At 39.3% G+C, this 25,484-nt stretch overlaps 1 protein-coding gene across 3 annotated transcripts in view; it reads left to right on the top strand.

Moving 5' to 3' along the window:
• The window catches only part of SLC10A7 (solute carrier family 10, member 7), a 263,021-nt gene that overhangs the window by 182,777 nt on the left and 54,760 nt on the right, over nt 1-25,484 (top strand). For all 3 annotated transcript variants that reach the window (XM_011956821.1, XM_011956826.1, XM_011956833.1), the window contains one exon: nt 12,602-12,637. In XM_011956821.1, the coding sequence (XP_011812211.1) occupies nt 12,602-12,637 (36 nt within the window). The remainder of the gene's footprint in view (nt 1-12,601; nt 12,638-25,484) is intronic.

Consider the following 25,484-nt stretch of genomic DNA (forward strand, 5'->3'; position numbering starts at 1 on the left):
TGTTTTGCTTTATATGTATGGTGAATAATATAGTGCTGAGTAACTGCTTTCAGATCTTCCATATGTGAGCTTTGTTCTACTCAAGTGGTTTGTAGGAGGCAGTGTGGTATCAGAAATAAAGAATTGGGCAGGGAATTTGAGACACTAAAGTGCTACTCCTTGTGTTTCCACTAACTCTGCACCCAAGAGTGAGAGACCCTGCCTTCTTGGGCCTCAACTTTGCAGCTTGTAAAGTGAGGTAACACATATTCCTAGTGTCTCTTTCAGGTAGAATTCTTTGATTTCTCTAAATTCTTAAAGAACTCTTATCCAGGATATAAACACAATGGTAAAGATCTTGGATTCTGGAACCAGACTGCATGACTTGCTTCCCATTCTGCAATTTACTGCTTGGGAATTCTGAACAATTCCTTGTCTATGCACCTCAATTTTCTCCTCTGTAAAATGAGAATTATAGTGTCACCTTTCTCATAGGTTTGTTGTGAGGACCAAATGAGTGGGTAAATATAAAGAGCATAGAACAGTTGCTGACATATACACAGTAGACATTCAATAAATGTCAGCTAATCTCATTATTATTACAAACACAAGGGTTTTAAAGCATTTCAGAAAGTGTGTGTGTTTCTTATCAAATGGATATGCTGCTCCCTGAGAGAAACATTTGTGGACACACATTCATCTATTCATTTGTTCTTTCATTCAGCAAAAAAAAATAATTGCATGCCTAGTATTTGCCAGGCACTGTCATGTTACAGACATCAATGAGCAGAATGGCAGATACACATTAAATCTTTTAAACCAGTGGGAAAAAACATCCAGTTTCACTCTAGTGACCTAAGAGAGTTACTTAGTGCCTTATTTTCATGTATTCCAACACCATTGGCAAGTTATATATGTAATCGTTGACCCTAATTTTAATTAATATTATATATTTTACATTAATTTTCTGCAATCTGTTTCCTAAATACCTTTTTCTTTTAAATTTTCTACTTCCTCCTTTGCACGTTTTTTTTCTTTTTAACAACTCACACCATCTCCTGATCTCTCAATTTTTGTTTTTATTCCTTTTGCTGAGTTCTGTCTTCTAACACTTCCTTAGCTTAGTCTCTATAAGCCTCTTTTTTATTCTCACCTATAAAATTAGGATAATCAATTTACTTACCAGATAATAATAAATTAGATAATGTTTGAGTGTACTTAGCACAGTTCCTAGTACATAATATACCTCAATAAATATTGTCTGTTTTTATGATTGTAGTATTTTATATCAACTGAACCATGATTCTAAAGCAAGAAACACTACAAGCTCCTGTGTATAATATTCAAGCCATAGGAACTTTGACTGACCATTGGATAATGTGAAACGACCCTCTTGACATTTTAAGAGAGCTGTGCGTCTTGTGTGTAATGTTTGCGGTGCTACTAATGATCGGCTGCTCCATGTGTTCTCAGGGAAAGTAAAACTGCAACCTCAGATTGCAGCTGTGTGCCCATGGTGGAGGCATGCAGGCCAAAGTGAGCTCTGGTAGGTCTTACTTTCACTATGAAAGCTTATGTTTTTATAATCTAGTCTTCAAAAAATAAATTTTGATTTAGTTTCCTTTTGCTTCCTCCTTGGTCTAATATATACTCTGCAAATAAGCATTTTTAAGAAACTTCTTTAGAAAATTATTTATTACATGTTAAATCTAAAACTTAGAAGATGCTTACATGAAAATCTTTTGGAAAATGCTAGAAAGTTCCCACATCTATGTTGCTCTGGGCTCTAATCAAATTTCAAATTGGTTTTGTTACTCTTAACCTGGATAGAAAAAGCCAAGTTAATATATTACAGTCCTATGAGATTATGTAGCCTGAAGATTTGGTTTTTCAGTTAAAAACGAAAAAGAGAAGTCATGAGTTTGAACGCTGTTTTTTATCTTTAACATATATCACTACGTTAGTTCTAATCAGCAATGTACATATTATTCCACTTTTGTGTTCTTGTATTTGTCTGTCCTCTTTTATATAGCTCTAGATATTAGAGCCCTAAACCCCACACATTCCGTCTGCTATTCAGCATCTTTAATTTTCCCCTCTGCACTGATCCCCATCCCTTTGCTTCCATTATTCTTGTAAAGGAGAACCAACTTTAGATTAGAAATGGTAAAGTAAATATTGGCAAAGGAAAGCAGGTCCAAGACAGGCAGACTATCTGCTGGCCCAGACAAATTACATCATAGGGTCCTGAGAAAACTGACATTTGAGATTTCTGAATCACTATCTTTGACAAATCATAAAGAGAAAGAGCAGAATCAACAGCTGCTGGGAATGTGCAAACATCACTGCAAATACTAAAAAGAGGAAGAAAGTGGATTTTATACACTATTACCTAGTAATTTTGATATCAGTCTAAAGAAAAATTAAAGAATGGGTCATTAAATAGTGGGTTATAAGGAGTTACAAAGGAACATAGTGTGATTTTTAGAAGCCAGTGTGGGTTCACTCAAAGCCAAGTTATTAAAAACAAGTTTGTTACACTTATTTCTGTTTGAAATATAATTTCCAATTCAAAGCAATACTTTAGAGCAGGGATCTGCAAACTATGGCCCTGGGGCAAATCTTATCACGCCAATTTGTTTACCTATTGTCTTTGGCTACTATCCAGGTACAATAGCAGAGTTGAGCAATTGCAGAAGAATCCCTGCAAAGGCTAAAATAATTATTATTTGGCCTTACACAGAAAAAGTTTGCCCACCTCTGCTCTAGAATCTAAATCCATTTTTTAACATTTTTATGTGCCTACAAATTATCTGGGGATCTTGCTAAAATGCAGATTATGACAGTAGTTCTGGGGCGGAGTCTGATATTCAGCTAGTTCTTACAAGCTTCCAGCTGAAACCAATGTTGCTGGTGCTTAGATCACATTTCAGTCTAGTGAGGATCTAGATTTCAAAAAGACATTTAGCAGATTCACCCATTTTAAGAAAAGAAAGAGAGTAAATTATGAGTTGGAAGTCACTTCAGTTGGTTAGCATCTTGTTTAAATGATAGTGTTCATGAAGTGTTAGGCGATCAATGTCATGTTGGAGAGAAGTTTTTCTGGTCATTCCAAAATGATTATCTGATTTTCATTTCCTTGTATGGGAATATTAGCTCAGTAGTGGTATTTGATGGGAGCAATAATGGGCTTGATAACTCATATGTTTAGATGACCAATATCAACTGGGTTGGTCTGCGGGACAGCTCCTCTGTTGGGCGACAGTTCTTTCTGTGTCTCACATTTCTATACATTTTGTCTGCAGAGGCACTGACTACCCTTTGTTCTCAACTCTGGAACAAAGCACAGCTTTGCTTTATGCCTGTTATAAAAGATTCGGGTTGCTTAAGCTCAGTATTCCTTTCCTGGAATGCAGTCCACTGCTTCTGCAGGCATCCATTCAAGCCCATCTGCATCACCTGCTTGACTTGGGGACAAGGGGAAACGTCACCAACATCATGCTTAGGCTGCTTGCTGTTCTGTGAGTAGTAAAATCCTTTGGCTCTGATCCAGGACTCTTGAGTCTTCTGCCAGCATACTTGAATGTATGGCAGACCAACTTGTTGTCTTGAAAGTGTGGTAATTTCAGACCCTTCACCATCTTAGACTCTCTCCCAATAGTCATAACACAGGTTTCCAATCACTGACTTTCCCCTTCCTCTGCACCCATCTTCCCCTCATTTTAGTAAAATCCTTCATGTTCTACAAAATAGAGAAAAGAGAAGCTCTTACATGAAAATGTCTTCAACTTTCCAACATCAAGCATTCAAGTCTATGTTCATCTGTACCTACTATAACCTCTGCTCTTCTTTTATAATAAAGAGATACCCACCCTCTGCTGTCCTACAAGTTAAACCCTCTAGCTGTGTGCTAGGGCTCCTTCCCTGCTGCCTGTTTAGTTGCAATAGGTAAAATTCCTTCTCTTTACTAAATCTCTATTCCCGTGACCCTCTTTTGCCTCTCTTCTATGAATTTTAAGAATCCTTAAGATTCTTTCAAAACAAAGCAAACAACAAAACCAAAAACAACGAACTCCATTTACCACACTGTAATTCTTCTTACATTACTGTTGTTGTTTATCTCCTCCTCTTTACAGCTATACTTCTTGAAAGAGTTGTCCAAATTGCCTCACTTTTCCCTCTTCTTTCTCAGCCCTCCATGTACTCCAATTTAACTTTCACGCTAGTCATCTATTGAAATTATTTTCATCCAGGCCTTCAATAAGCTTCAATCTATAGTCTACATTTCTTAACCTATTTTCTGTAGCAGTAAATCACCACACCAAGCTGTACGCTGAGGACTACTCAGCTGTTTTCACTGTCCAGACCCTATTCTGAGTTTCAGTCTCATAAATCCAGCTATCACAGTATCTCTAGTTGGAGGCCTTGCAGATACCTGAAACTCATCATCTTTCCCAAGATAAATGGATCTGTGCATCCCCAGTTCCACTCTGGCTCAGTAATTGGCTCTATGATCTCCTGTTTGGTTAAGAATCACTTAGAAAACTAAGAAATTGTTCTTTCTTCTGTTTTGACACTCTCCCCACAAACTTAATTGAACAGTGTACTAGTCTAGTTTTCACATACGTTTTGAATCTGTTCTGTTGGTCCATCTTGATGACTAAGATCCCATTGCCTTAGCCCAGATCAACTTCTGCCTGGAGTCCTGAATAGCCTCCTGCTTAGCCTGCCTCCCTCTGATCTTCTTCTGCTTTAATGTCTTCTCTAAAGTATACACAGTGATTTTTACCTAACCACAGAGAGCACCGTGCCAGTGCCATTGCCCCTCCCCACACCCATGGTTGCATAAACTCTTCCAGTGGCTTCCTCTTGCTTTGAAGTGAAGCCCAAACTCCATACCATGGATTAGTAGGCCTTTCGGATTCATCTGTCTTTTAACTTCATCTCTCACAGCTGCACCCCTCACATTCTGCTCTTCGCTTTCAGTTTCTATATGTTCTTCTTGCCTTCAGTGCCTTTACAGTCTCTCCCCTCTGCCTGTGTTTCCTCTCCCTCCACTTCTTCTGTTCTGACTCCTTTGCTTAGCTAACTCCTTTTCTTCTTTCAGTTCTCATCTTAATTGCTTTCACCTCCCTATTAAGCACTCTCATAGCTCGCTGTAATGTTCATTTTGAACGTTATCATTTTATTGTAACTGCTTAACTGTCTTCTCTAAAAAACGTTGAGGTCATTGATTGTGTATGTGTCATTCGCCTCAGTGTCTCATCATCTAATAGGGTCTGGCATGGTAGTCACTAAGTAGGTATATGTTGAATGTGTCAGTGACAAATCAAAATCTGAAAAGATCATAGGCCAAATCTAATAAGCTAATGTTTAATTTAAGTGTATGAGACCCTTAATTTTGGCCTGAAAAAACATCACACTTTTTTGAGGATAAGATGATAGAGGTATTTTTTGATCAAAGTGTTAAAGTTAGAGAGGAACAAGGTAGAACTGCTTTCTCTGGTGGGAACTATTTATGGCATAAACTGTTATGACATAAACCATATATTCACCTTTTCCCCTCGGCACCAGTGATGTGTGATACGTAGTACTCAATAAATGTTTGCTTAATTAAATGTAATGTCGTTAGGACAAGCCAGTTGCCATTCCTGTAAGGCCTCACTGGGTGACATTGCTTTAATGGGATCACCACAATCCAGGAATAGGTCCATATCTTTACATATCCAGAAATGCCATCAGCACACTTTAGTGTGGTTATGTTCCAGGAGACCGATGTCTACTAGTCAGTGTGCTCTCTTCCTGTCAGAAATGCTACTTGGAAAACAAAATTATTACTAAAAGTTTTCTTGACGAGCATGGTGTATTATTCTGTCCTTGCATTGCTATAAAGAAATACCTGAGACTGGGTAATTTATAAAGAAAGAGGCTTAATTGGCTCACGGTTCTGCAGGCTGTACAGGAAGCGTGATGGCCTCTGCTTCTGGGGAGGCCTCAGGGAGCATTTACTCATGGTGGAAGGCAAAGCAGGAGCAGGCGCTTCACCTGGTGAAAGCATGAGCAAGACAGTGAGCAAGGTAGGAGGTGCTACACACTTTTAAACAACCAGATCTCATGAGAACTCACTATGATGAAAATAACACCAAGGGGATGGTGCTGAACAATTCATGAAGGATCCACCCCCGCGATCAAATCACCTCCCACCAGCCTCCACCACCAACATTGGAGATTACAATTCAATATGAGATATGGGTGGGGACACAGATCCAAATCATAGCACGTGGTCTCAGACTAGAGAGAATTAACTGGACAATTTCAGTGGCTAGTATTATCCAACTCAAATAGTCTGATGCCTCTATCTTCACTATAGTGTACTATGCCTAATAAACAAACCAGCATGCTCATGTCAGCTGCTAGACCATAACTGCTAAATGTTTGATTTGGGCATGTTAAGGTCCTTAGTCTGTGAAGGTCTAGTTGTAAAGGGGAAAGTATAGTCAGAGGAGAGGAAAGAGGCCCTCGCTCACTAGTCCACCAACACTTTCTTTCTAACTACCCTTCCCTAGGCTCCTAATGTCTCTTTCTTTTTTTCTTAAAGTTTTCTCAGTTATATATCTTGACATTCATGCTTATAATGTCATATTCTTTGGAGACTATATACCCTGACTATTTTGTTGGAATTTAGATATGTCCAGAATTCCCTATACCACCTCTTTATAATTTGTTGCTTAGGATTTGTTGACCAGTCTCGCTCATTAAATGTTGGTTTGATATCATTTTGTTCTTGAAGAATGAACTTTTCACTAACTGTTTAAGGTATCACTATATACTGACCACAGGACAAAAGGTGAAGATAGCCTGGAGGTTTAGGTTGACAGTAATCTTTTTTTAAAAATGATATTTCCATTAATACAAATTCAGAAGAAAGGAGTTGTCAAAGTATAATTTTCAAAAAGTTAAAAACACGACTTTCTTACACATACAGAATGAACACATGTCAAACATTTATTTAACTGAATAATGAGGAAACCATCAGGGTGGTGAAGCTAGTTCTGGAGAGATTATAAAAATAGGGGTTACCCAGGCCATTAGAAAAGCATACTGAAATAAGTATGCTGAATTAGAGACAAAACTGGCCAATGCCTACAGGGCAATAAAACCGTAATTATTGTGGTTATTTTTCTTCTAGACAGAAATCATTTCCATCACTACTGAACAAAACTTGGTAAGTTAACACAAAATTTTATAGTCAGGGTCTTAACCAATAGTAAATAGAAGTCAAACAAAAGTGGTTAAGTAAACCTTCTATTGGCTGATAGATAATACTCCAAGATGACATTAAAGGGACATGCTGTCCTCTTGTTGCCTCATTTCCAAGTTTTGGTCAACTGTTAATAAGTGAGACTGTCCCATAAATGTGGACCCTTAAATTTATCTGGGTGAGTGTATGTCCAAGAGAAAGCTCAGAACCCTGCCCTAAGAGGAACAGTGGAGGAACTGAGGACTTTTGTCCTAGAGAAAACTTACTGTAGGGGCTAAAATGCTAACTTCAACATTACTCTTAAAATATAACCCTGAGGAAGTAGCTGAAGAAGGCATCGATTTTATTTATACCATTCGGGAGCATCATTTAAAAAGCCATCACCAGGAAGGAGGGTGAGGCTTGCCCTAAATTGCTTCAAGGGGAAGACAGAGCAGCAGTGGTAGTGGTTTGGGAGCAGTATAAGAGTTTTCTCCTCATGAGAAAGCTTCAGCCGGGCCACTGTTTGGCTGAAGAGCAAGGGTGTCTTCTCTCTGGGAGATTCTCTGACAAAGGCCAAGCCATCACAGTTCCCATCCTTATATAATGCTGTCCTACTTCATAGAATTGTGAGGATTACATAAAGTAACACAAAAGTCCTTAATACAGTATGCAGCATAAGTACTGCATAAATGTTAACTTTTATTATTTTAATAATAATTGCGATGACTTCCCCAAAACTTAATTATGGTGCTCTTGTCAGAATGAATGCATCATGGCTGACTCATTTCCTAATGCAACTGAAAAGTAGCTTTCAGCATTATATAAGGACATGAGGAAGACAGAGACAGGGGTTCACACTTTAGATGAGGACTAGACCAGGGTATCTCTCAGATCCCTTTCAAAACTGATATTCTTTATTCTGTGAAAACTGAGTTAATGCAGTATCCTGGAGACAAATCTAAAAAGCCAATTTTAGTATCTGTGTGATCTTTGTAGTTGTTGCAACAAAACCTCTTGATAACATTTTCTATTTCAAAAATTTCATAATTTCACTTTAGTTTTGCCTTTCTTTGCAAGTCCAATAGATGAGAGAAGCACATTAACAGTTTTGTTGTCTTGTTGTTATTTGGGGCTTTTTGTTAGTATTTTGATGCAACTAAATCTGTATCTAAGATTTAACATGCTTTTTCTTTCCACTAAAGTCATTGAAATACATTCATCTAGTCATTCACATCTGAGGTGTAAATGGATTTTCTGAAAGTTTTTTCAGGAGACAATGAAAGCCAGTCAGTTTGTGACTTGACTTCTTCAAGTGTTGCAATCAGAAAGCTTTATACACCATCCCAATTGCAAGGATGCTAAAATTATGCCTTGATCTTGAATCTGCAAGGAGGAGGTAACATCTTTTGCTAGAAGTGCTTATCTCCTACTGCTTTGGTTTTATCCATTTCAGGAGAATTTACTTAAGAAAGAGAAAAGAGAAATAATTAAATTGAGCTGCATATAGTCAAAAGAAAATAACATGTTTATTTAATTTTCTAGTTTTCAATGATTTTTGCTGATGCAGTTAGAATGTTTAGCTCACCCTTTTTACCACTGATATTTGCAAAAACTTGACTCTAAAAAAATGTGTCTGCCATATGACATGAAGGCTTACCTCTCAATTTGTTTTATGTCATCAAAAAGACATACTGAGCCTGAAGCTCCTTTCAGATTAACTCTTAAAATACAACCCTGAGGAAATAGCTTAACATTGCAAAGGTTTTATTTACACTGTTCAAGAGCACAGGCTCTGGAGCCAATGGGAGGTTCAATTCCTGGCATTGCTTCTTCCTACTTCACTCAGTCTCTCTGAGGCTCAACATTCTTACCTAGTAGATGGGATAATATAATAATAGTACCTATGTCAGAGAGTTGTTGTGAGGATTACGTAAAATAACATACCTAAAGTCCTTGGTACAATAGCGAACATAAGTACCAAATAAATGTTAGTTTTTATTATTTTAATAATTGTGATGACTTTACTAAAAATTACAGTGCTCTTCTCAAAGTGAATGCCTCCTGGCTGACTCACTTCCTAATACAACTGAAAAGTAGGTTTCAGCATTATACAGTGACTCACTCTTAATGAACTTGAACAGCTATTCTTGAGAAAATAAGAAGGAATATTAAATCCAGAATTAGCAAATACTTCCTATTTGCTATGAAATTTTTACTGTTTTGGGAACAAATATCATAAGTCCTTGGAAGAGCTACAAAGAAACTATCACGTATTGGTGACTATCCATTAGAAGTATTCAGGGAGGAAAACCTGTGGATAACAACACTCTTCTATCTCACTGATTTTCTTTAATATCATTTTGTTGAATTCTTTTTCAGGCATTTCATAAATTTCCTTCTGCTTTGGATCTGTTACCAGAGAATTGTTGCATTCCTTTGAAGGTGTCATGTTTTCTTGCTTTTTCATATTTTTTTTGTCCTTACTGCACATCTGGCATAACAGTTGCTTCTTCCAATTTTATGGATTGACTTTAGTAGGGAAAGACTTTTTCCTATAGATATATCTATAGTGTTGGTTTGGTAGGTTGCCTTGGCTTTGATTCTGGATGGGCACAGTAATGTAGTCTTTGTATTTCTTCAGCTGTAATCAGCTCAATGGTGTCTGTTGTGGTTGTTAGTGGAGGCTGTGATGAGGCATTTTTAGGGATAGGGACTCCAGACAGTCCAGTCCATGGACCCCAGAGGTGGTGGTGGAGTGCAGTGTGGACATGCCCTTAGGCCCTGGATGGTCTGCATAGGTGCTGGCAGTAGTGGGCAGAGTGGGTGCCGACACTATGCATGGGTGCTGGCAGCAGCAGTGGTAAAAGAGGGACAGCTTCTCCTAAGGCCCACCGACGATGCAAACAGGTGTCAGCAGCAGTAGGTGGGGCAGATTAATTCCCAGGCCCTGGAATGTTGTCCACAGGCACTGGTGGCTGCAGTGGCAGGTGAGAGAGGTCTCTCCTCAGGCCTCCCAATGGTCCACACAAGCACCAGTGGTGATAAGGAAGTGTGGGTCAATCCCAGGGACCCCAGACAACATACACATTAGCGGCACACATGGAGGCCCGTCCTCAGGCCCCCACATGGTGCACATGGGTGCTGGCGGGAGGGATGGATTAATCCCCAGGTTCTCAGATGACCTGTGCAGGTGGCAGCAGCAGCTAAGCGAGGCCTAGTCTTAGTCCCCTTGAGGGTCTATGTTGGTGCTGGTAGTGGAGACAACAGGCAGGGTGGGCTTCTCTTGAGGCCTCCCAATGGTGGGCACAGGTGCCGGTGGCAGCGGGCAGGGTGGGTCAATCCCTAGGCCCCCATATGATGTGCAGAGTGCCAGTGCACTGGTGGCAGGTGAGGCTGGCCTGACCTCTGGTCTGCAGATGGTGCCTGCAGATACCAGTGGGTGGCACATGTCGATCTCCAGACCCTCAGATGTTGTGCACGTGTGCCAGTGCAGGCAGAGTAGGCCTATTCTCAGGCCCCCCAATGGTGCACATGGGTGCTAGATGCAGTGGCACAGGGGTGGGGGGTATCACTCCTCAGGCCCCTGGACGACGCGCACCGGTAGTTGTGGCAGCGCCAGTTGCAGCAGTTCTAGCACTCTATATTGAACCTTGTTTATAGATCAGTGTCCTCTACTGGATTATAAGCGTTTAAGCATAGGGACCATGTTGTACTCATTCTTGAATCTCCTGGATGAGCCCAGTACCCAGTATATAAGTGGATGTTTAATTATATGTTTAAACAAATCTGCTTGAAATTGAATGCCTCCCATGGGGGAATAGACTGAGTCAGCCAGATATTTTCATTTTCATGTGGCCCTTTAAAGTTTGGAATTCCTCCTAAAGTCTGAACTTAGTACAAGTCATTGAAGGACAGTAGCCCTTCTAAGTTATCAATTATTTGTCATTTAGCAAATTTGGCTCTCCTAAATGTGTTAATGAGAACCTGTTTCATAGATACCAATGGAGTTGATAGGCCACAATACCTACCTATTTTAATAAGTTGGATTTAAAGTGATTCTTAGATTAAAATATTATATTCTCTTTGGCCAGTTGCAAAAGTGTGCACAATAAAAAACATTCATTCTATTGTTTAATAATAAAACAAGTCTATGGATATTCACATGTGTATATGCCCAAGAAAGACATGGTAGCATTGTTCATTTAAGGTAAGCCAGTCCCTCCTGGGCCACATGCAAAACAATTGAGTGACTGTTATGACACAGGGACTTTCATGTAAATACAAAAAGGATAAAAAAGGACTGTATTTCTTCCAAAAGTAATGAAGTAGTCCCAGATCTGGATCTTGGACACTGTCTGGGTATAGTACCTCTGTCTATCTGTCTCTCTATCTCTCTCTCTCTTTTTCTGTGTGTGTGTGTGTGTGTGTGTGTGTGTGTGTGTGTGTGTGTGTGTCTGTCTCTCTCTCTCTTTTCTCTCTTAGGCATGCACAACCTCAGATTCTCTGAAATTTTAAAATTCCAAGTAGAATTCATTAATAAAAATCTGAAATGCTTTTTCTTGTATAAATCATAATGAAGTGTTGAGAGATAAAGGAAAAACTAAGACGGGCAAATAATCATCTGCTGCTCCAAAACTGAAGCCTGTCATTTCAACTCCCAACTCAAACACTTAGTTTTAAGTGTTTGCCTTCAAGAAACCTAAAAGCTGGTATTCTGCTTCATTGGCAACAGCCTCAAACTGTTCCCTGTCATTGAAGAAAACAAATCTTTTGCTCATTTCTGCCTAGGGGAGGCAGAGGGACCGAGGTGGTCCTATGTGGCTGAATTAGATGAAAGACTTGCCTTCCACCATGGAGACATGAAGTCTAATCAAGTGAAATGAGTTTTGAGATCCCAGCTCATTTCCTAGGGGAGATCAGTTCACATTACAAAATCACGACATCTCATTCATCACAACTGACGTGGTCTTTGCTCAGGAGAGGACCCCAACTGGGACTAAACCACCTGTCTTCTCTCAAAAAGGGGCATTTTATCCAAGTTAGAGTTGAAAGCCTTGGAATGAGGAAGCTTGCCAGCCACCAGCTTCTATCTGTGTGATCCATGTGCAATGTGGAAGGGAATTTAGCTTTACAAAAGGAAAGATGAACCTAAGGCAGATTGGTGGTTGTACTTTTATGATGCCAAATACAAACAATTGTAATAGAGATGTTAAGGTATTATGGAAGAGAAAGCTAAGATTGGGACCCTCCCCTCTGTATCGCCTAGATTTTATCAAACAGCAGTGAGAAGATAAGCACTCCCATGCCTCAGAGTTTAAAACGGCAAAGAAAGTGTCCTGCTTTCTGATAAATGATCATCTTCTCTTTTATTTCTTTCAGGGCATCGTTATAACACCCCTGCTCCTGCTGCTTTTTGTGAGTATTTTGATGTTGTCTTTAATATCTTTTATTAAAAGCTATCTACAATGCTTTAAGAAAGATCATTAGAACAAAAATGAGATTTGAATTATTTTGCACCATATTTTGAATTGTTATTCCAGTTTAGCTGTACCACATAATAATATTCAGATATGAAGAAGCTTCATAATTTCATGATCCAAGAACAGCATCAGGACCCAGTCATTAGGCCTCCAGCTCCTGGCTAAATCATTATATTACAAATAAATGACCCCATGACACAGGTTACAACTACTCTACTCTTTATTTTCTCATTAGTAAAACTAAAGTGATTGATAGTGACCCAGTGTTTGATAGTGTTTAACAGAAAGAGCCTTAGGTCCAGGGGATCAGAGGAAGCTTGGGTTCCTAGGCTGGTACTGATGATAACTAGCTTCCTCCCCTTGGGAAAGGCTGCCTCAATTTTTTCCATCTGTAGAATGGGAAGTAACATCTCCTCCTTTCTATCGCCCAGAGATAATGAAAGGTGCTTTAAAAATTAAAAATACAAATCAATACGGGCTTCTAGTTAACTAAACAAAAACCGTTCTGAAAACAAGAAATGCTAATTAGCTGTCTTATTTCTTTTGGCAGTAAGCATATGAGAAATTAGATGAAAGATTATAATAGAAATTAATGTTATCTCATGCTGAGCAAAGCATATGTAATCATGAATGATACCTAAAATACTTTATGAACTGTGCATGTTTTCATACACACATCTTCCAAATATAAATCACTCTGCTTATCACTGAAATGTAGTGGGGATGTGTTTCTGGGAATGTAATGTAACTGTTTGACTAACACTATTTATCAGTGAATTAAAACTGTGGGGAAAATTTATTTAATTATAGTGTAATTACCCAAGTTGGAATTCAATTAGTGTAATAGAATGAGGGACTTCATTTCTTACCCGCTGAGTAGGAAATAGGGAGGGATAGATATACTACTAAACAGTTGGATTTCGCATCTTTCATGAAAGACATTACCTTCAAGTAATAAACCTCAGCCTTACTCTCCCTTTTGAAATGCTGGCTCCATTCTGACAAGGTAAGAAGAGTCAAATAATCAGATCACTTTCCTCAGCATAACAAACTTCATTGACATGGACTCCACCAATGCAGAATTTGCAGTTAGTCAAATTGAAACTAAAGAGACTATTTGCATTAATTTGGAAGAAAAGACTTACTATGTAACTACCTGCTACTAGATGTGAGAAACTGGAATCATCCATTTGTTTACTTCCAAGACCTGGGATCACAGGACAGTTTCCCAGATACAGCCCTTGGTGGGCACAGGATGCAGGTCTATCTGAGGTCCCTACTCGCAGTAGATCAAGGGACTGGTATAGAGCTCAGCATCTGGTAAATGCACAATAAATGGCTGCATCACCTAGGTTTTCTCTGTTGTGGAAGAGTGACATCTCTTACTCTTGTAACTCATTTAAGAAGAGCAGGGGAGATGTTACAGCCACAACTAGGTGGCTGAGGCCTAGGGTGTAACACTTTGGAGTATCTCAGAGGCTGGAATCTCTGAGACCCTTTTTTGACTTGTAATTAAAGAACCAAAGAGTAATTTTCTTGCCCTTCTTTCCATATCTGTGTGGTAACATGCTGATAAAAATTGTGGCATCACTTTATTACAAGCTTTCCCTTACTCACAGACCCATAGGCTCAGGAGCTTTAGTTGTAACGTTCAACATTCTAAAATTATAGAGCTACAAGAATAATGAAAGACTTGCCAAGACCCTCAATGTAAAAGTTTAATGCTTCCCTTCTGAGTCAACGGGGCTCTCCCAGTAGGTTCAGTGGCATTATCACACACATCATTAGATACATATGGTATTATGACTTTATATCATATGCATAGCATATAACACATTTTCTCTGTTTAGGTTGTCATGCATTTTATAAACAATGGAAATGTCTTAAGCATTTGGGTTACCAGGCCTCATTTACTGAGCAAGTAATGAGCAAGTAACTGAGCAAGAACTAATTTACTAAGCAAGTAACTGAACAAGAACCTGAATGACTTAAAATGTGAACAAAGACTGCATGTGGTGACTCATACCTACAATCCCAGCACTTTGATAGGAAAAGGTGTGAGGATCACTTGAGCCCAGCAGTTCAAGACTATCCTGGGCAAAATATGGAGACCCATCTCTTACAAATGTATATATATGAACACATTCCATAAACGGTGTACTGGTTTTCTCAATGCCCCTGTTGTGAGTTGAATTGTTTTCTCCAAAAAGATATGTTGAGGTTTTGACTCCAAGTACATCAGAATGTGGTCTTGTTTGGAAATAAGGTAATTACAAAAGTTATTAGTTAAGATGAGGACATACTGGAATAGGGTGGACCCTGAATCCAATACGATTGATGTCCTTATAAGAACAAGAAGAGAAGGCAGAGACACACAGGTAGAACTCTATGTGGTGATGGAGGCAGACATTAAAGTGATACACCCACAAGCCAAGAAATAACAAAGATTGCTGGCAAGAATCAGAATATAAAGGAGATGAAGGATTCTCTCCTATAGATTTCATAGGGAACATGGCTCTGCTTGATTTCGGATTTACGGCTTCTAGAACCATGAGGCAATACATTTCTGTTGTTTTAAGTTGCCCAGTTTGGGGGCTTTGTTATAGAAGTCCAAGAAACTAATACAACTCCTGGAAGTAGTATTGTCTTATTTTATCATATTATAAAAATGGAAATTTCTGGATATTCAGGCATAAGAGCTAACAAAGGCCATTTTTGCTGATGGAATCTCAGCTGTATTCCCAACCTTTTCTCAGAATATTTCCTTCACTTTCTTGCTCCAACCAAAACCTGTCCTATGATTCATGTTTCTGCCACAGCCTTGAAATGGGGGAAGGTGTCTTCCTTGTACCTCATTACCAATTCCAGATCATTTCCCATGCCTTCTCCATAAAATACCCTGGTTCTTTTGAAGATTGTGCCAACACAGCTATACCACCTGCTACTCCTGTTTGTTGTAATTATCAGTAGAACCCCAGGCCACTATCAGTCTGAAAAAATGTTAGCATCTTCCCATTGTTTTCTTTTTAACAGTATACTTTAAAAATTCTTGGTATTTTCAGTATTGACATAGTTGGTCCTTCCAATACCCTGATCTCTAAATTCTTGACCTCATCTCCAGCAAGCTTGCCCTCCACTTTATCTCAGCCAACTACTCCAGGCCCTTCACTTTGTTATTGCCAATAAATGCATCCCTCAATAATCCAATTTTCAAATTTCCTCTCTGACTAACAGCTCCTGCCTTATGATTTATTCCCCAAACCAAAAGTTCTTCACTGGAATGGCCAATTCATTTACTTTATCACCTTTACAATGCATCTAACTATACCCCAACTCTCACCCCATGCCCTCACATCCCATCTTACCCAGCCTAGATCTCATGGTCCATCATTATAATTCCTTTATTACATGCACCATCAACAATCTTACTCATCTCTAGTGCTTCATATTTGCCTGGAAAAGTACTAACCCTGCTGAAATCTAACTCTACACCTTCCTGCATACGTACCTGAACTTGCTGGAACAAAAACACTACCATGCTGACTGGTCTCATTTGAAATTCATGACAACTAAATGTAAGTGAGCCTGGCAATTCTACTACTTTCCTTTAATTAATTCACTCTTCCACTCGAGGATCATTTCACACCTTCTCCTTGCCTCTCAAATCTCTAGTGCCTCTTTTTTCATATCAAGTATTGCCAAAAGGAAATTGGCTGATGAGGAAATAAGCAATCAGAGAAATTTTACGTGATCCCACCCACCTGCATCTGTAGCCATATTCTTCGCCTTTTTTTCCTGTTTCTATAGATAAACTGTCTTTTCTCCCCTCTAAAGGAAGTTCTTTGAGTTCTGTCATCTCTTATGTCCTACTTAATGATATGATTCATACAGATATTCCTTTTTCTCCTATATTATCACATTTTCTCTCTCTACTGGATTATTTCTATTAGCATATAAGCATTCTGTAATATTACACATCTTAAAATTAAACCTCACCTTATCCTACCTGCACTCCATTTCTGTGCTCTCTTTTTATAGCAGAATTCCTAAAAAAAGTGATTTAAACTTATTCATTACTCATTCAATAATATATACTGAGTTATTTCTACATGCCAGACACTGTCCTGGGTGTGGGAATATAACAATAAGTAAAACAGTTGTGTCTTTGCTCTCAAAACAGCATTCTGAGAATACTAGTGGAAAGAAACAACCAACAGATAAGTAGAAATATAGTGTGTGAGATGGGTGATAAGTGCTGAATACAAAAGTAAAATAATGTAGAGGAATAAGAAGTACTAGATTGGGATGGGAGAGAGGGTTGCTATTTTAAATAGGATGGTCAAGTTCAGATTCACTGAGAAAATGATACTTGAGCAAAGGCCTGGAAGAGATAAGGGAGTGAGACTTCTGGGGTTAGAGTATTCCAGGTGGAGGGAACACTAAGTGCAAAGGTCCTGAGGGTATACCCAGTATCCTTAGGAAACACCAGGGTGGCCAGTGTGACTGGAATACAGTCAACAAGGGAGAGAGGAGATAAAGATGATGTCAGAGACAGAACAGGGGACAAATTATTTAGGACCTTAAAGTCCTTTGTAAGGACTTGGAATTTTAATTTGAGAGAGACAGGAAACCATTAAATGGGTTTTGATAAAAGGAATAGCATGTTCTGCTGTACTTTTTTAAAGGATGATTCTGGATGCTGGGTTGAGAACAGATTGTAAGGGGACCATGGTGGAAGCAGGAACCAGTTAGAGCTAATGATATTATGGCAAGTGATCCTGTTAGCTTGGACCAGAGTGGTTGAGTAAATCTGGTAGGAGGTAGTTGTAAGTAGAAGTGGAAAGTAGAACTGAGACATTGAATGAAGGTTTTTTGGGAAAGAGAAGAGTCAAAGGTGACTCCAGTCCTGAGCAACTGGAAGTGTAGAGTGGCCATTTACTAAGATAGGGAAGACTTTAGGGTTGAGCAGGTTAACGGAACTCATAAGGAGAATTCAGCATGGGAGATACTTGGATTCCACTGACTTTCAGACATCTAAGTAGAGACATCAGGTAAGCAATGGACTACATGAGTCTGGAATTCAGGAAAGAGGTCTTAACTAGAGATATATATTTGGGAGAGGTCAGCATCTAGATGGATTTTAAATTAGACTGGAAGAAAGTGATAATAAAAAAGGAAAGATATCAGAGGATCAAGTGCTAGGACACTGCAATAGTAAGAGATTCACAAAGTAGACCAAGGAATGGCCAGTTTGCTTAGGAGGAACACTGAGAAATTTTGGTGTCCTAGAAGTTTAGCAGAGAATGTATTTCAAAAAAGAGGAGAGTGATCAACTACTTCAGTTGCTGCTAATAGTTCAAATAAAATGAAGTTTCAAAATTAACCATTGGTTTTAAGAAGACAGAGGTCATTGGGGACCTTAACAAGAGCTATTTCATCAAAGTTGTGTAGTTGAAAGCCTGATTGGATGGGTTGAGGAAAGAATGGAAGAAGAGTTAAAGACAGTGATAATTGATAACTCTTTTGGAGAAATGCTTCTGTAAAGGGTACAGAAAATGGTGTACTAACAAAGTAATAAAATATGAAGAGAAGATTTTGTTTAAATTGGGAAAATTAGTAGCACATTTGTGTGAGTAGGATTAACCCAGTTATGGAGAGAAAAACTGATACAGAAAAAATAAGGGAGAGCTTATGGACACATGTCCTTGAGCAGGAGAAAAGGAGTGAGCTCTAGCGCATAGTAGCCTCCTAGAGAGAGAGATTTACTATGGGAATTGACTCATGCAATTATGGAGCCTAGAAGTCCCACTATCTGCTATCCGGAAGCTGGGAAAACAGAAAATCCAGTGATGTAATTCAGTCCAAGGCCAAGGGCCTGAGAATCAAAGGAACCAATAGTAGAACTCTTAGCTCCAGTCTGAGTTTGAAGGCCTAAGAACTAGAGGCTGTGGGTGGTGACTGATATAGGTCCTGGAGCCAAAAGACCCAAGAACCCAGAGTCCCAGTGTCCAAGTACAGGACAAGTTGGATGTCCCAGCTCAAGACAGGTGTAAATTCACCCTACTTCTGCCTTTTTGTTCAATACAGGCCCTCAGCGGATTGAATGACACTTGCCCCCATTGGTGAGGGTGGATCTTCTTTACTCAGTGTACTAATTTGAATGCTAATATCTTCCAGACATACCCAAATAGATACACCCAGAAACAATGTTTTACCAGCTATCTGGGCATCCCATAGTTCAGTCAAGTTGACACATTGAAATTAACCATCATATATTCCTGTTAGCATTTATTATCTCATGACATCTTAGTCATTTGTTAATTTGTTTATCTGTGTTCTCCAACTAGAATGTAAGCATCACAAGAGAGCAGGGACGCTATCTGTTTTAGTCACTGTCATAATCCCCATACCCAAAATAGTGCCTGATAGTTGAAGTCACTCAAAAACACTTTTTGAATGTTTCTGAATGTTTTGAATGAAAGTGAATGCATGGTTGGACAAATGAATGGATGCATCTGTCCAAAAAGTTGGGTTGGAGCTATTTTTAAAACTGCTATTTTCTTGTTATATGCTCTAACTTCAGAGACATATTCTTTATTATGAAGCCACTTTGAAGGAACTGAGTTCACTTTCTCTCACACTCTCTTTGTAGAGAGGTAGCTCAGTATGATGAAAAGACATAAAATTCTGGTTTAGTTGGCAGCCAGTACCAGTTATGTAAAAGTAGGTTTCCTTTAACCCTTCTTAGCCTCAGTTTTTACCTCTGTAAAATGAAGATTATGATAAGATAAAATGAGTTAATTTTTGTGAAAGCATATTGTAAACTGTAAAGAGCCATGCAAATGTTACATTTGACACTTAATAGAGAAAAATAGAAAAGAATCCCAGGAGGACATCAAGATTCTGCAAAAGCACTCATCTGAAATGCAGCAGCTGGCCAACTACTTCAAATCTTAATCATGGGCTGAGTCCTAAGACTTAAAACTTTAGGATTCTATAACCATACATAATCTAAAATTTTATAATCTTGTGTGTAAATGAGTCTGATGTTTACCATGGCCAGCAGGGAGAGCAGTGAGACTTTCCCTGAAGTATTACTTTTTGCTACTAAGATCCTGTCTTAGTTCATCCAGGTTACTGTAAAAAAATACCACAAACTGGATGGGTTATAAACAATAGAAATTTATTTCTGACAGTTCTGGAGGCTAGGAAGTCCAAGATGAAGGCAGATTCAGTGTCTGGGAAAGGCCTGCTTTCTGGATCATAGATGGCTGCTTTTTGCTGTGTCCTTACAAGGTGGAAAGGGCAAGGCAGCGCTCTAGGGCCTCTTTTATAAGAGCACTAATTCATTCATATGGGTTCCACCCTCAGGACCTAATCACTTCCCAAAGTCCTATCTCTGAATACCAGCACCCAGGGGTTTGGATTTCAATATACAAATTTTAGGGGCACAGAAGCATTCAGATTATTATGGACCCAGTGTGCTTTAAATACATTACCTCAATTATCTTAATAACATATCTCTCATTTAGGCAAGGGCAGAAATTATTGTTCTTCTTTATTTTGTCAGTGTATCTTCCTCAGTCCATGGAGTTCCTGTCTATGAGGATAAATTAAGGCCTTGAGATATGCTTACTTCAGTTTTCTTTTCATTTGCGTGGTTCTGATTCTCTGTTGTGTCTAACATCACTAAAAAACTTGCATATCTTTGCTTTCCTTTGATGTGGTTTATCACTAATACTATGTTTAGCAGCCGTTATTATGGTCTTTATCAGCAGCATATAATAGAGAATATTGAAGGAGATTCTAAAACTTGAAAAGTAGTATAGGATGGTAATTAAGATGAAGAAGCAATAGGGCTGAGTTAAGCATTTTGGCTGTGAAGTCAGGCGGTTGGGTTTTTAACCCTAGTGAACAGTACTAGGACAGTTGATCAAGCAGTTTGAAACCTTTCCTTCTGTGGAACCCTGTTCTCTACCAGTTGTGCAGTCTCCATATGACTGCCAGTCTCCATAGTAGTTAACTCATACTTTCTCCCCAACTACATCTTGCTTACTCTAAGAAGAGGAATGAAAGGAAGCTACCTGTATATCTAGACTTCTTTCCTACTCCCTCTGAAAGACAAAGTAGGTCAAAGATAACTCTTCACACTATAGAAACATATCAGTCTAATTCTGTGTAATTGCAGTCCAAGGAAACCACGTATTGGATGTTGTTGTCATGGGCTCAAGTCCCCAAATTCTGTCGACCATCAATTTATTTAAATAAGTCCATAATTGGCAGAGAAAGGTCAGTAACACTTTGAGTTTTTACCATTAGAACAACAGACCAAAGCCTCACTTCTCCCCTCTCCAGCCATAAAGGTCAATTGAGCAGCAAGACCTATTGAAACATGTGGAGTGCAAGCTTTGACTGCTGCTGAAAGTCATCCTTGGAGTTCATAGATGACACCATCTTCATATGTGGGGATGGTCATATCATTACCTTGGGGTAGTTGACAAACATTGGCCTACATGTTCACCCATTCAGAATCATGTAAGCACCCCCTGAGTAAGTGGGGGCACTGCTAGCTCTTCTCTCAATTGGTTTTATGTGACTTGGTTTCTTAGAGAGCCAGCCCCTCAGCAAGTAGGTTTATAAGGCACTGTGATTATTGGACTGATATACATATATGCATGTGTATACACAAACACATTTGTATACAGAATATATACATACCAGGCTCTGTTTCTAGGCTAACTATGTTCCCTTGATCTGACTGTCTCTCCTATTAGTTTCCATTTCAGCAGTTCTTAAATTCAATAGGTTTGAATTCTCACATCTCTGCATAAGAAACCTTGTTTTTCTGGGGTAGAATAATTTTTATTGAGTAGCTAATTATGGTTACTTGATGCGTAATCCCACATAACAGGCATGACTAGCTTTGGAGGTATTATCTTCACCTTATATGAGAAAACCTAGGTTCAGAGAGCTTTTGTCCCTGGACTGAGACTGCACAACTGGTAGAGAACACAAGGCGCTTTCAGTCTGGGTCGGCCTCCCCTTGAATGCTCCTTCCAGTTTATGCTTGCTAAGCATGCCTTTTGGGAGACACAGTTGTTTTTTTGTTTTTTGTTTTTGTTTTTTTTTTTTAGACGGAGTCTCGCTCTGTCACCAGGCTGGAGTGCAGTGGCACTATCTCAGCTTACTGCAAGCTCCGCCTCCCAGGTTCACGCCATTCTCCTGCCTCAGCCTCCCGAGTAGCTGGGACTACAGGCGCCCGCTACCATGCCGGGCTAATTTTTGTATTTTTAGTAGAGACAGGGTTTCACCATGGTCTCGATCTCCTGACCTCGTGATGTGCCCGCCTTGGCCCACAGTTTGTTTTAAAACATATTATCAGCACACAATTACTTTTTCTTGAATATTATATCCTAAGTAACATAGGTAAGAGGAAAAAGAAGTGGGCGTAATAATTGCCTTGAAGAAACTTAAAACTTATTTGGGCAAACAAGAATCAAGAATATGGAAGAAATTTAGAGAAGAAATTGACTGCTAAACTGTGGTTCGAACTGAGCTTAATAGGAGTTCACAGAAGCGAGAGGTCCAGGTCAGCAAAAGAGATCCAGGGGCAGCTTTCAAGGCTGCAGTCATCATTAGTAGTTGTATTAGACTAGTATTACTAGTCAGCCTAGTAATTGGCTGTCTATGATAGAAAATTCTTCAACTTTTGATCCCATCACTATGAACAGAAACAATGTATACAGCCATTAGTGTCATGTACAATGATTATTTTTTATAATTTGTTTCCAATTATGGTTGCATAATTAATGGACACACGTGTGAGATGCGATAATAAAACCTAAACCACGTGAAAAGAAACTAGCTATCTGATTGTCTCAGTTACTTCACATTGAGTCAGTTTCTCTACCTTGTGCTCAGTGGTGTTTGTTCTAAAGCAAGTGAAGACAAATCTCCCCTTGAAGCTGAGGGTAACTTCTGACTACGGGAAGGGAAGCACCTGGTAAGCAGTTTTCATATGCTCGAGAGGTGACAGAGGTGACATTGATAAACTTCCTCCCCCATTAAGGACTACTGTCCCAAGAAGGCTAGTTGCACTACTGGTTCCTCCCCCACTAAGGACTACTGTCCCAAGAAGGCCAGTTGCGTTGCTGGTCTGGGACTTCTCAGACTTCACTGAAGTGAGCTGGAGACACGGGATGAGTTGGGGCAGTCTTGTCCTAGCCAGGCTTTTCCCTTGCCCTTTAGTTCTTTCTTCAGCACCAGCTACCGGGGGGTGCTCCTTGACAGAGTAGGGTCGATCCAGAGTTGGAAAGACACTGGTTCCTTGCTACTCCCTTGCCTATTGGTAACCAAGCTGGAGGAACTTAATCATGTGTTCTCCTTAAGAGAATATTTAGCAATAGTAGGTCCTTTGGTTCCCAAACCACACTCAGGATTGACAAGACCAAATCCTTTGGTCAAAAATTAGGGAGCAAAGTTTGGTCCTAGAAGCTTCTGAGTATCTCTGCCTCCAGCCCTTCATGGCGTGGAAGCTCAATTCCTCACAGCTTTCCTCTTTCCTCTAGGTTAGAATAAGCCAATTTACAGTTCATTTTGGCACATTTCACTAAACAGTCTATGCGGGTTTGAGTAACCTGAACCTATGATTGCGCACATTAAGTTTCCATCAAAGTTATTAGAAGTAACCTTTTCATCTTACATTTTAAATTAGCATATAACATGGATGAACTGGAGGACATTATGCTAAGTGAAATAAACCAGACACAGAAAGACAAATACTGCAAAATCTCACTTATATGTGGAGTCTAAAAGAGTCAAACTCATAAAAACAGTGTCGAGGCCGGGCGCGGTGGCTCAAGCCTGTAATCCCAGCACTTTGGGAGGCCGAGACGGGCGGATCACGAGGTCAGGAGATCGAGACCATCCTGGCTAACATGGTGAAACCCCGTCTCCACTAAAAAATACAAAAAAACTAGCCGGGCGCGGTAGCGGGCGCCTGTAGTCCCAGCTACTCGGGAGGCTGAGGCAGGAGAATGGCGTAAATCCGGGAGGCGGAGCTTGCAGTGAGCTGAGATCCGGCCACTGCACTCTGGTCTGGGCGACGGAGCGAGACTCCGCCTCAAAAAAAAAAAAAACAGAGTCGAAGGGAGGTTACCAGGAGCCAGGGAGTTGGAGAAATGGGGAGATGTTGGCCAAAGGATGCAGACTTGCAGTTATAAGCCAGTAAGTTCTGGACACTGAATGTACAGCACCGTTACTGTAGATAATAACGTATTGCATATTTAAAATTTGCTAAGTGATTAGATCTTAAATATTCTTAAGATCATACACAAAAAGGTAACTATGTGAGGTGATGGATATGTTAAATAGCTTTATTGTAGTAATCATTTTGCAATATATACATATATCAAAACATCATGTTGTACACCTTTAATAGATGCACTTTTTGTCAATTATACCTCAATAAAACTAAGAAAAAGACAATAATTAGCATATAAACAAAAAGAAAAGTGAAGCCATGTTTTATATAATGTTTTTATATTTATAAAATCTACTAAGCCTCTTTTGTTCTTTATTTCTCAGAGAGGGAAAAAGACTGTGAATATAAATATTAAAAAAGATAACTCCCTCTCCTAAATATATACTTTCCACACAATAACCCAACTTGAGCTTGATGCATGCAACTGAATCAGTATGGCTGTTTAATAGCCATATTTAATTTTGATAAAAATCATAGTCTTTTTAACATTGAGTCTGTCACCTGGTATACATTTACTTGACGATTTTATGTAAGTTTAGTTCACATGTATCCCCGTGAGAGAAGGAGCAGCGGGAATGAAAGAAAAACTGAACTATATGATGTATAGGGAGGGGATTGGGGTCTGGGGAGACTCTTCCTTCTTCTGTTTAAATGTTTATCTTTGTGACAGGAAGGAGATATAGTATTATGAGTGTGTCTGTGTGTGGGCACAATAGTAAGCAAGCCTTCTTCCCTTTCCCCTTCCCCAGGGCTGGGCTCTGTGGGTGATGTGGAGAGGTGGAAATCAAGCAGGAAGACAACAAATCCTGCTCTACGTCTGAAGCTGCTACTTTCTGATTTTCTAGCAAAAGAGAGTTAACACTCATAATTCTACAGTATCTACTGTAAATATCTATTCTTATTTTTCCCTGAATGTAGTGCTAATGAAAGTGAAGACCAATCATCAAGGGTGAATTATTTAATACAATAATATTTTAATAGCTGGGAAGAGACACAAATAGTGGAGATGCCTGTGGCTAATGGATTTCCCTGATAGGAGATAAAAGGCTGATTACACAGCAGAGCAAGTGAAGAACTGGTGCATTAATGACAATTTACAGGTCAGCTCACTTACAGGAGTGATTTAAAATGCACCATCTGTTTTCTAACTGTAGGTTGATAACTGTAATTCTACAGACAGTCAACATCTCTTCATCAAGAATTGTTACCTATTTGTCTTTCTGAGTCTGGTTAGTTTGCACCATATTATTTTACCAAGTGGACCCCCAGATTATTTCCAGATGAAATAGTTTCTAGATTGAATGGGTTGATAACATCCAATCCTGCTTCCACTCAGTGTCTCTCTGCCCAGTTAGAGAATTAAGCCCTGATGTCCTAGGGCATCCATTGTGTGTATTGAACTAACTTCTCCCTAATGCATCTGCCCTGGCACTAGTTATGTACCATTCTTGGGAGAGTCGAGAAACCAGTCCCTCCAATCATTTTCTGTGTTCTGTGGTTTGCCCCATCCCCCTCCCCC

The sequence above is a fragment of the Colobus angolensis genome, unplaced genomic scaffold (assembly GCF_000951035.1).
Source record: "Colobus angolensis palliatus isolate OR3802 unplaced genomic scaffold, Cang.pa_1.0 Scaffold111, whole genome shotgun sequence".
Lineage (NCBI taxonomy): Eukaryota > Metazoa > Chordata > Mammalia > Primates > Cercopithecidae > Colobus > Colobus angolensis.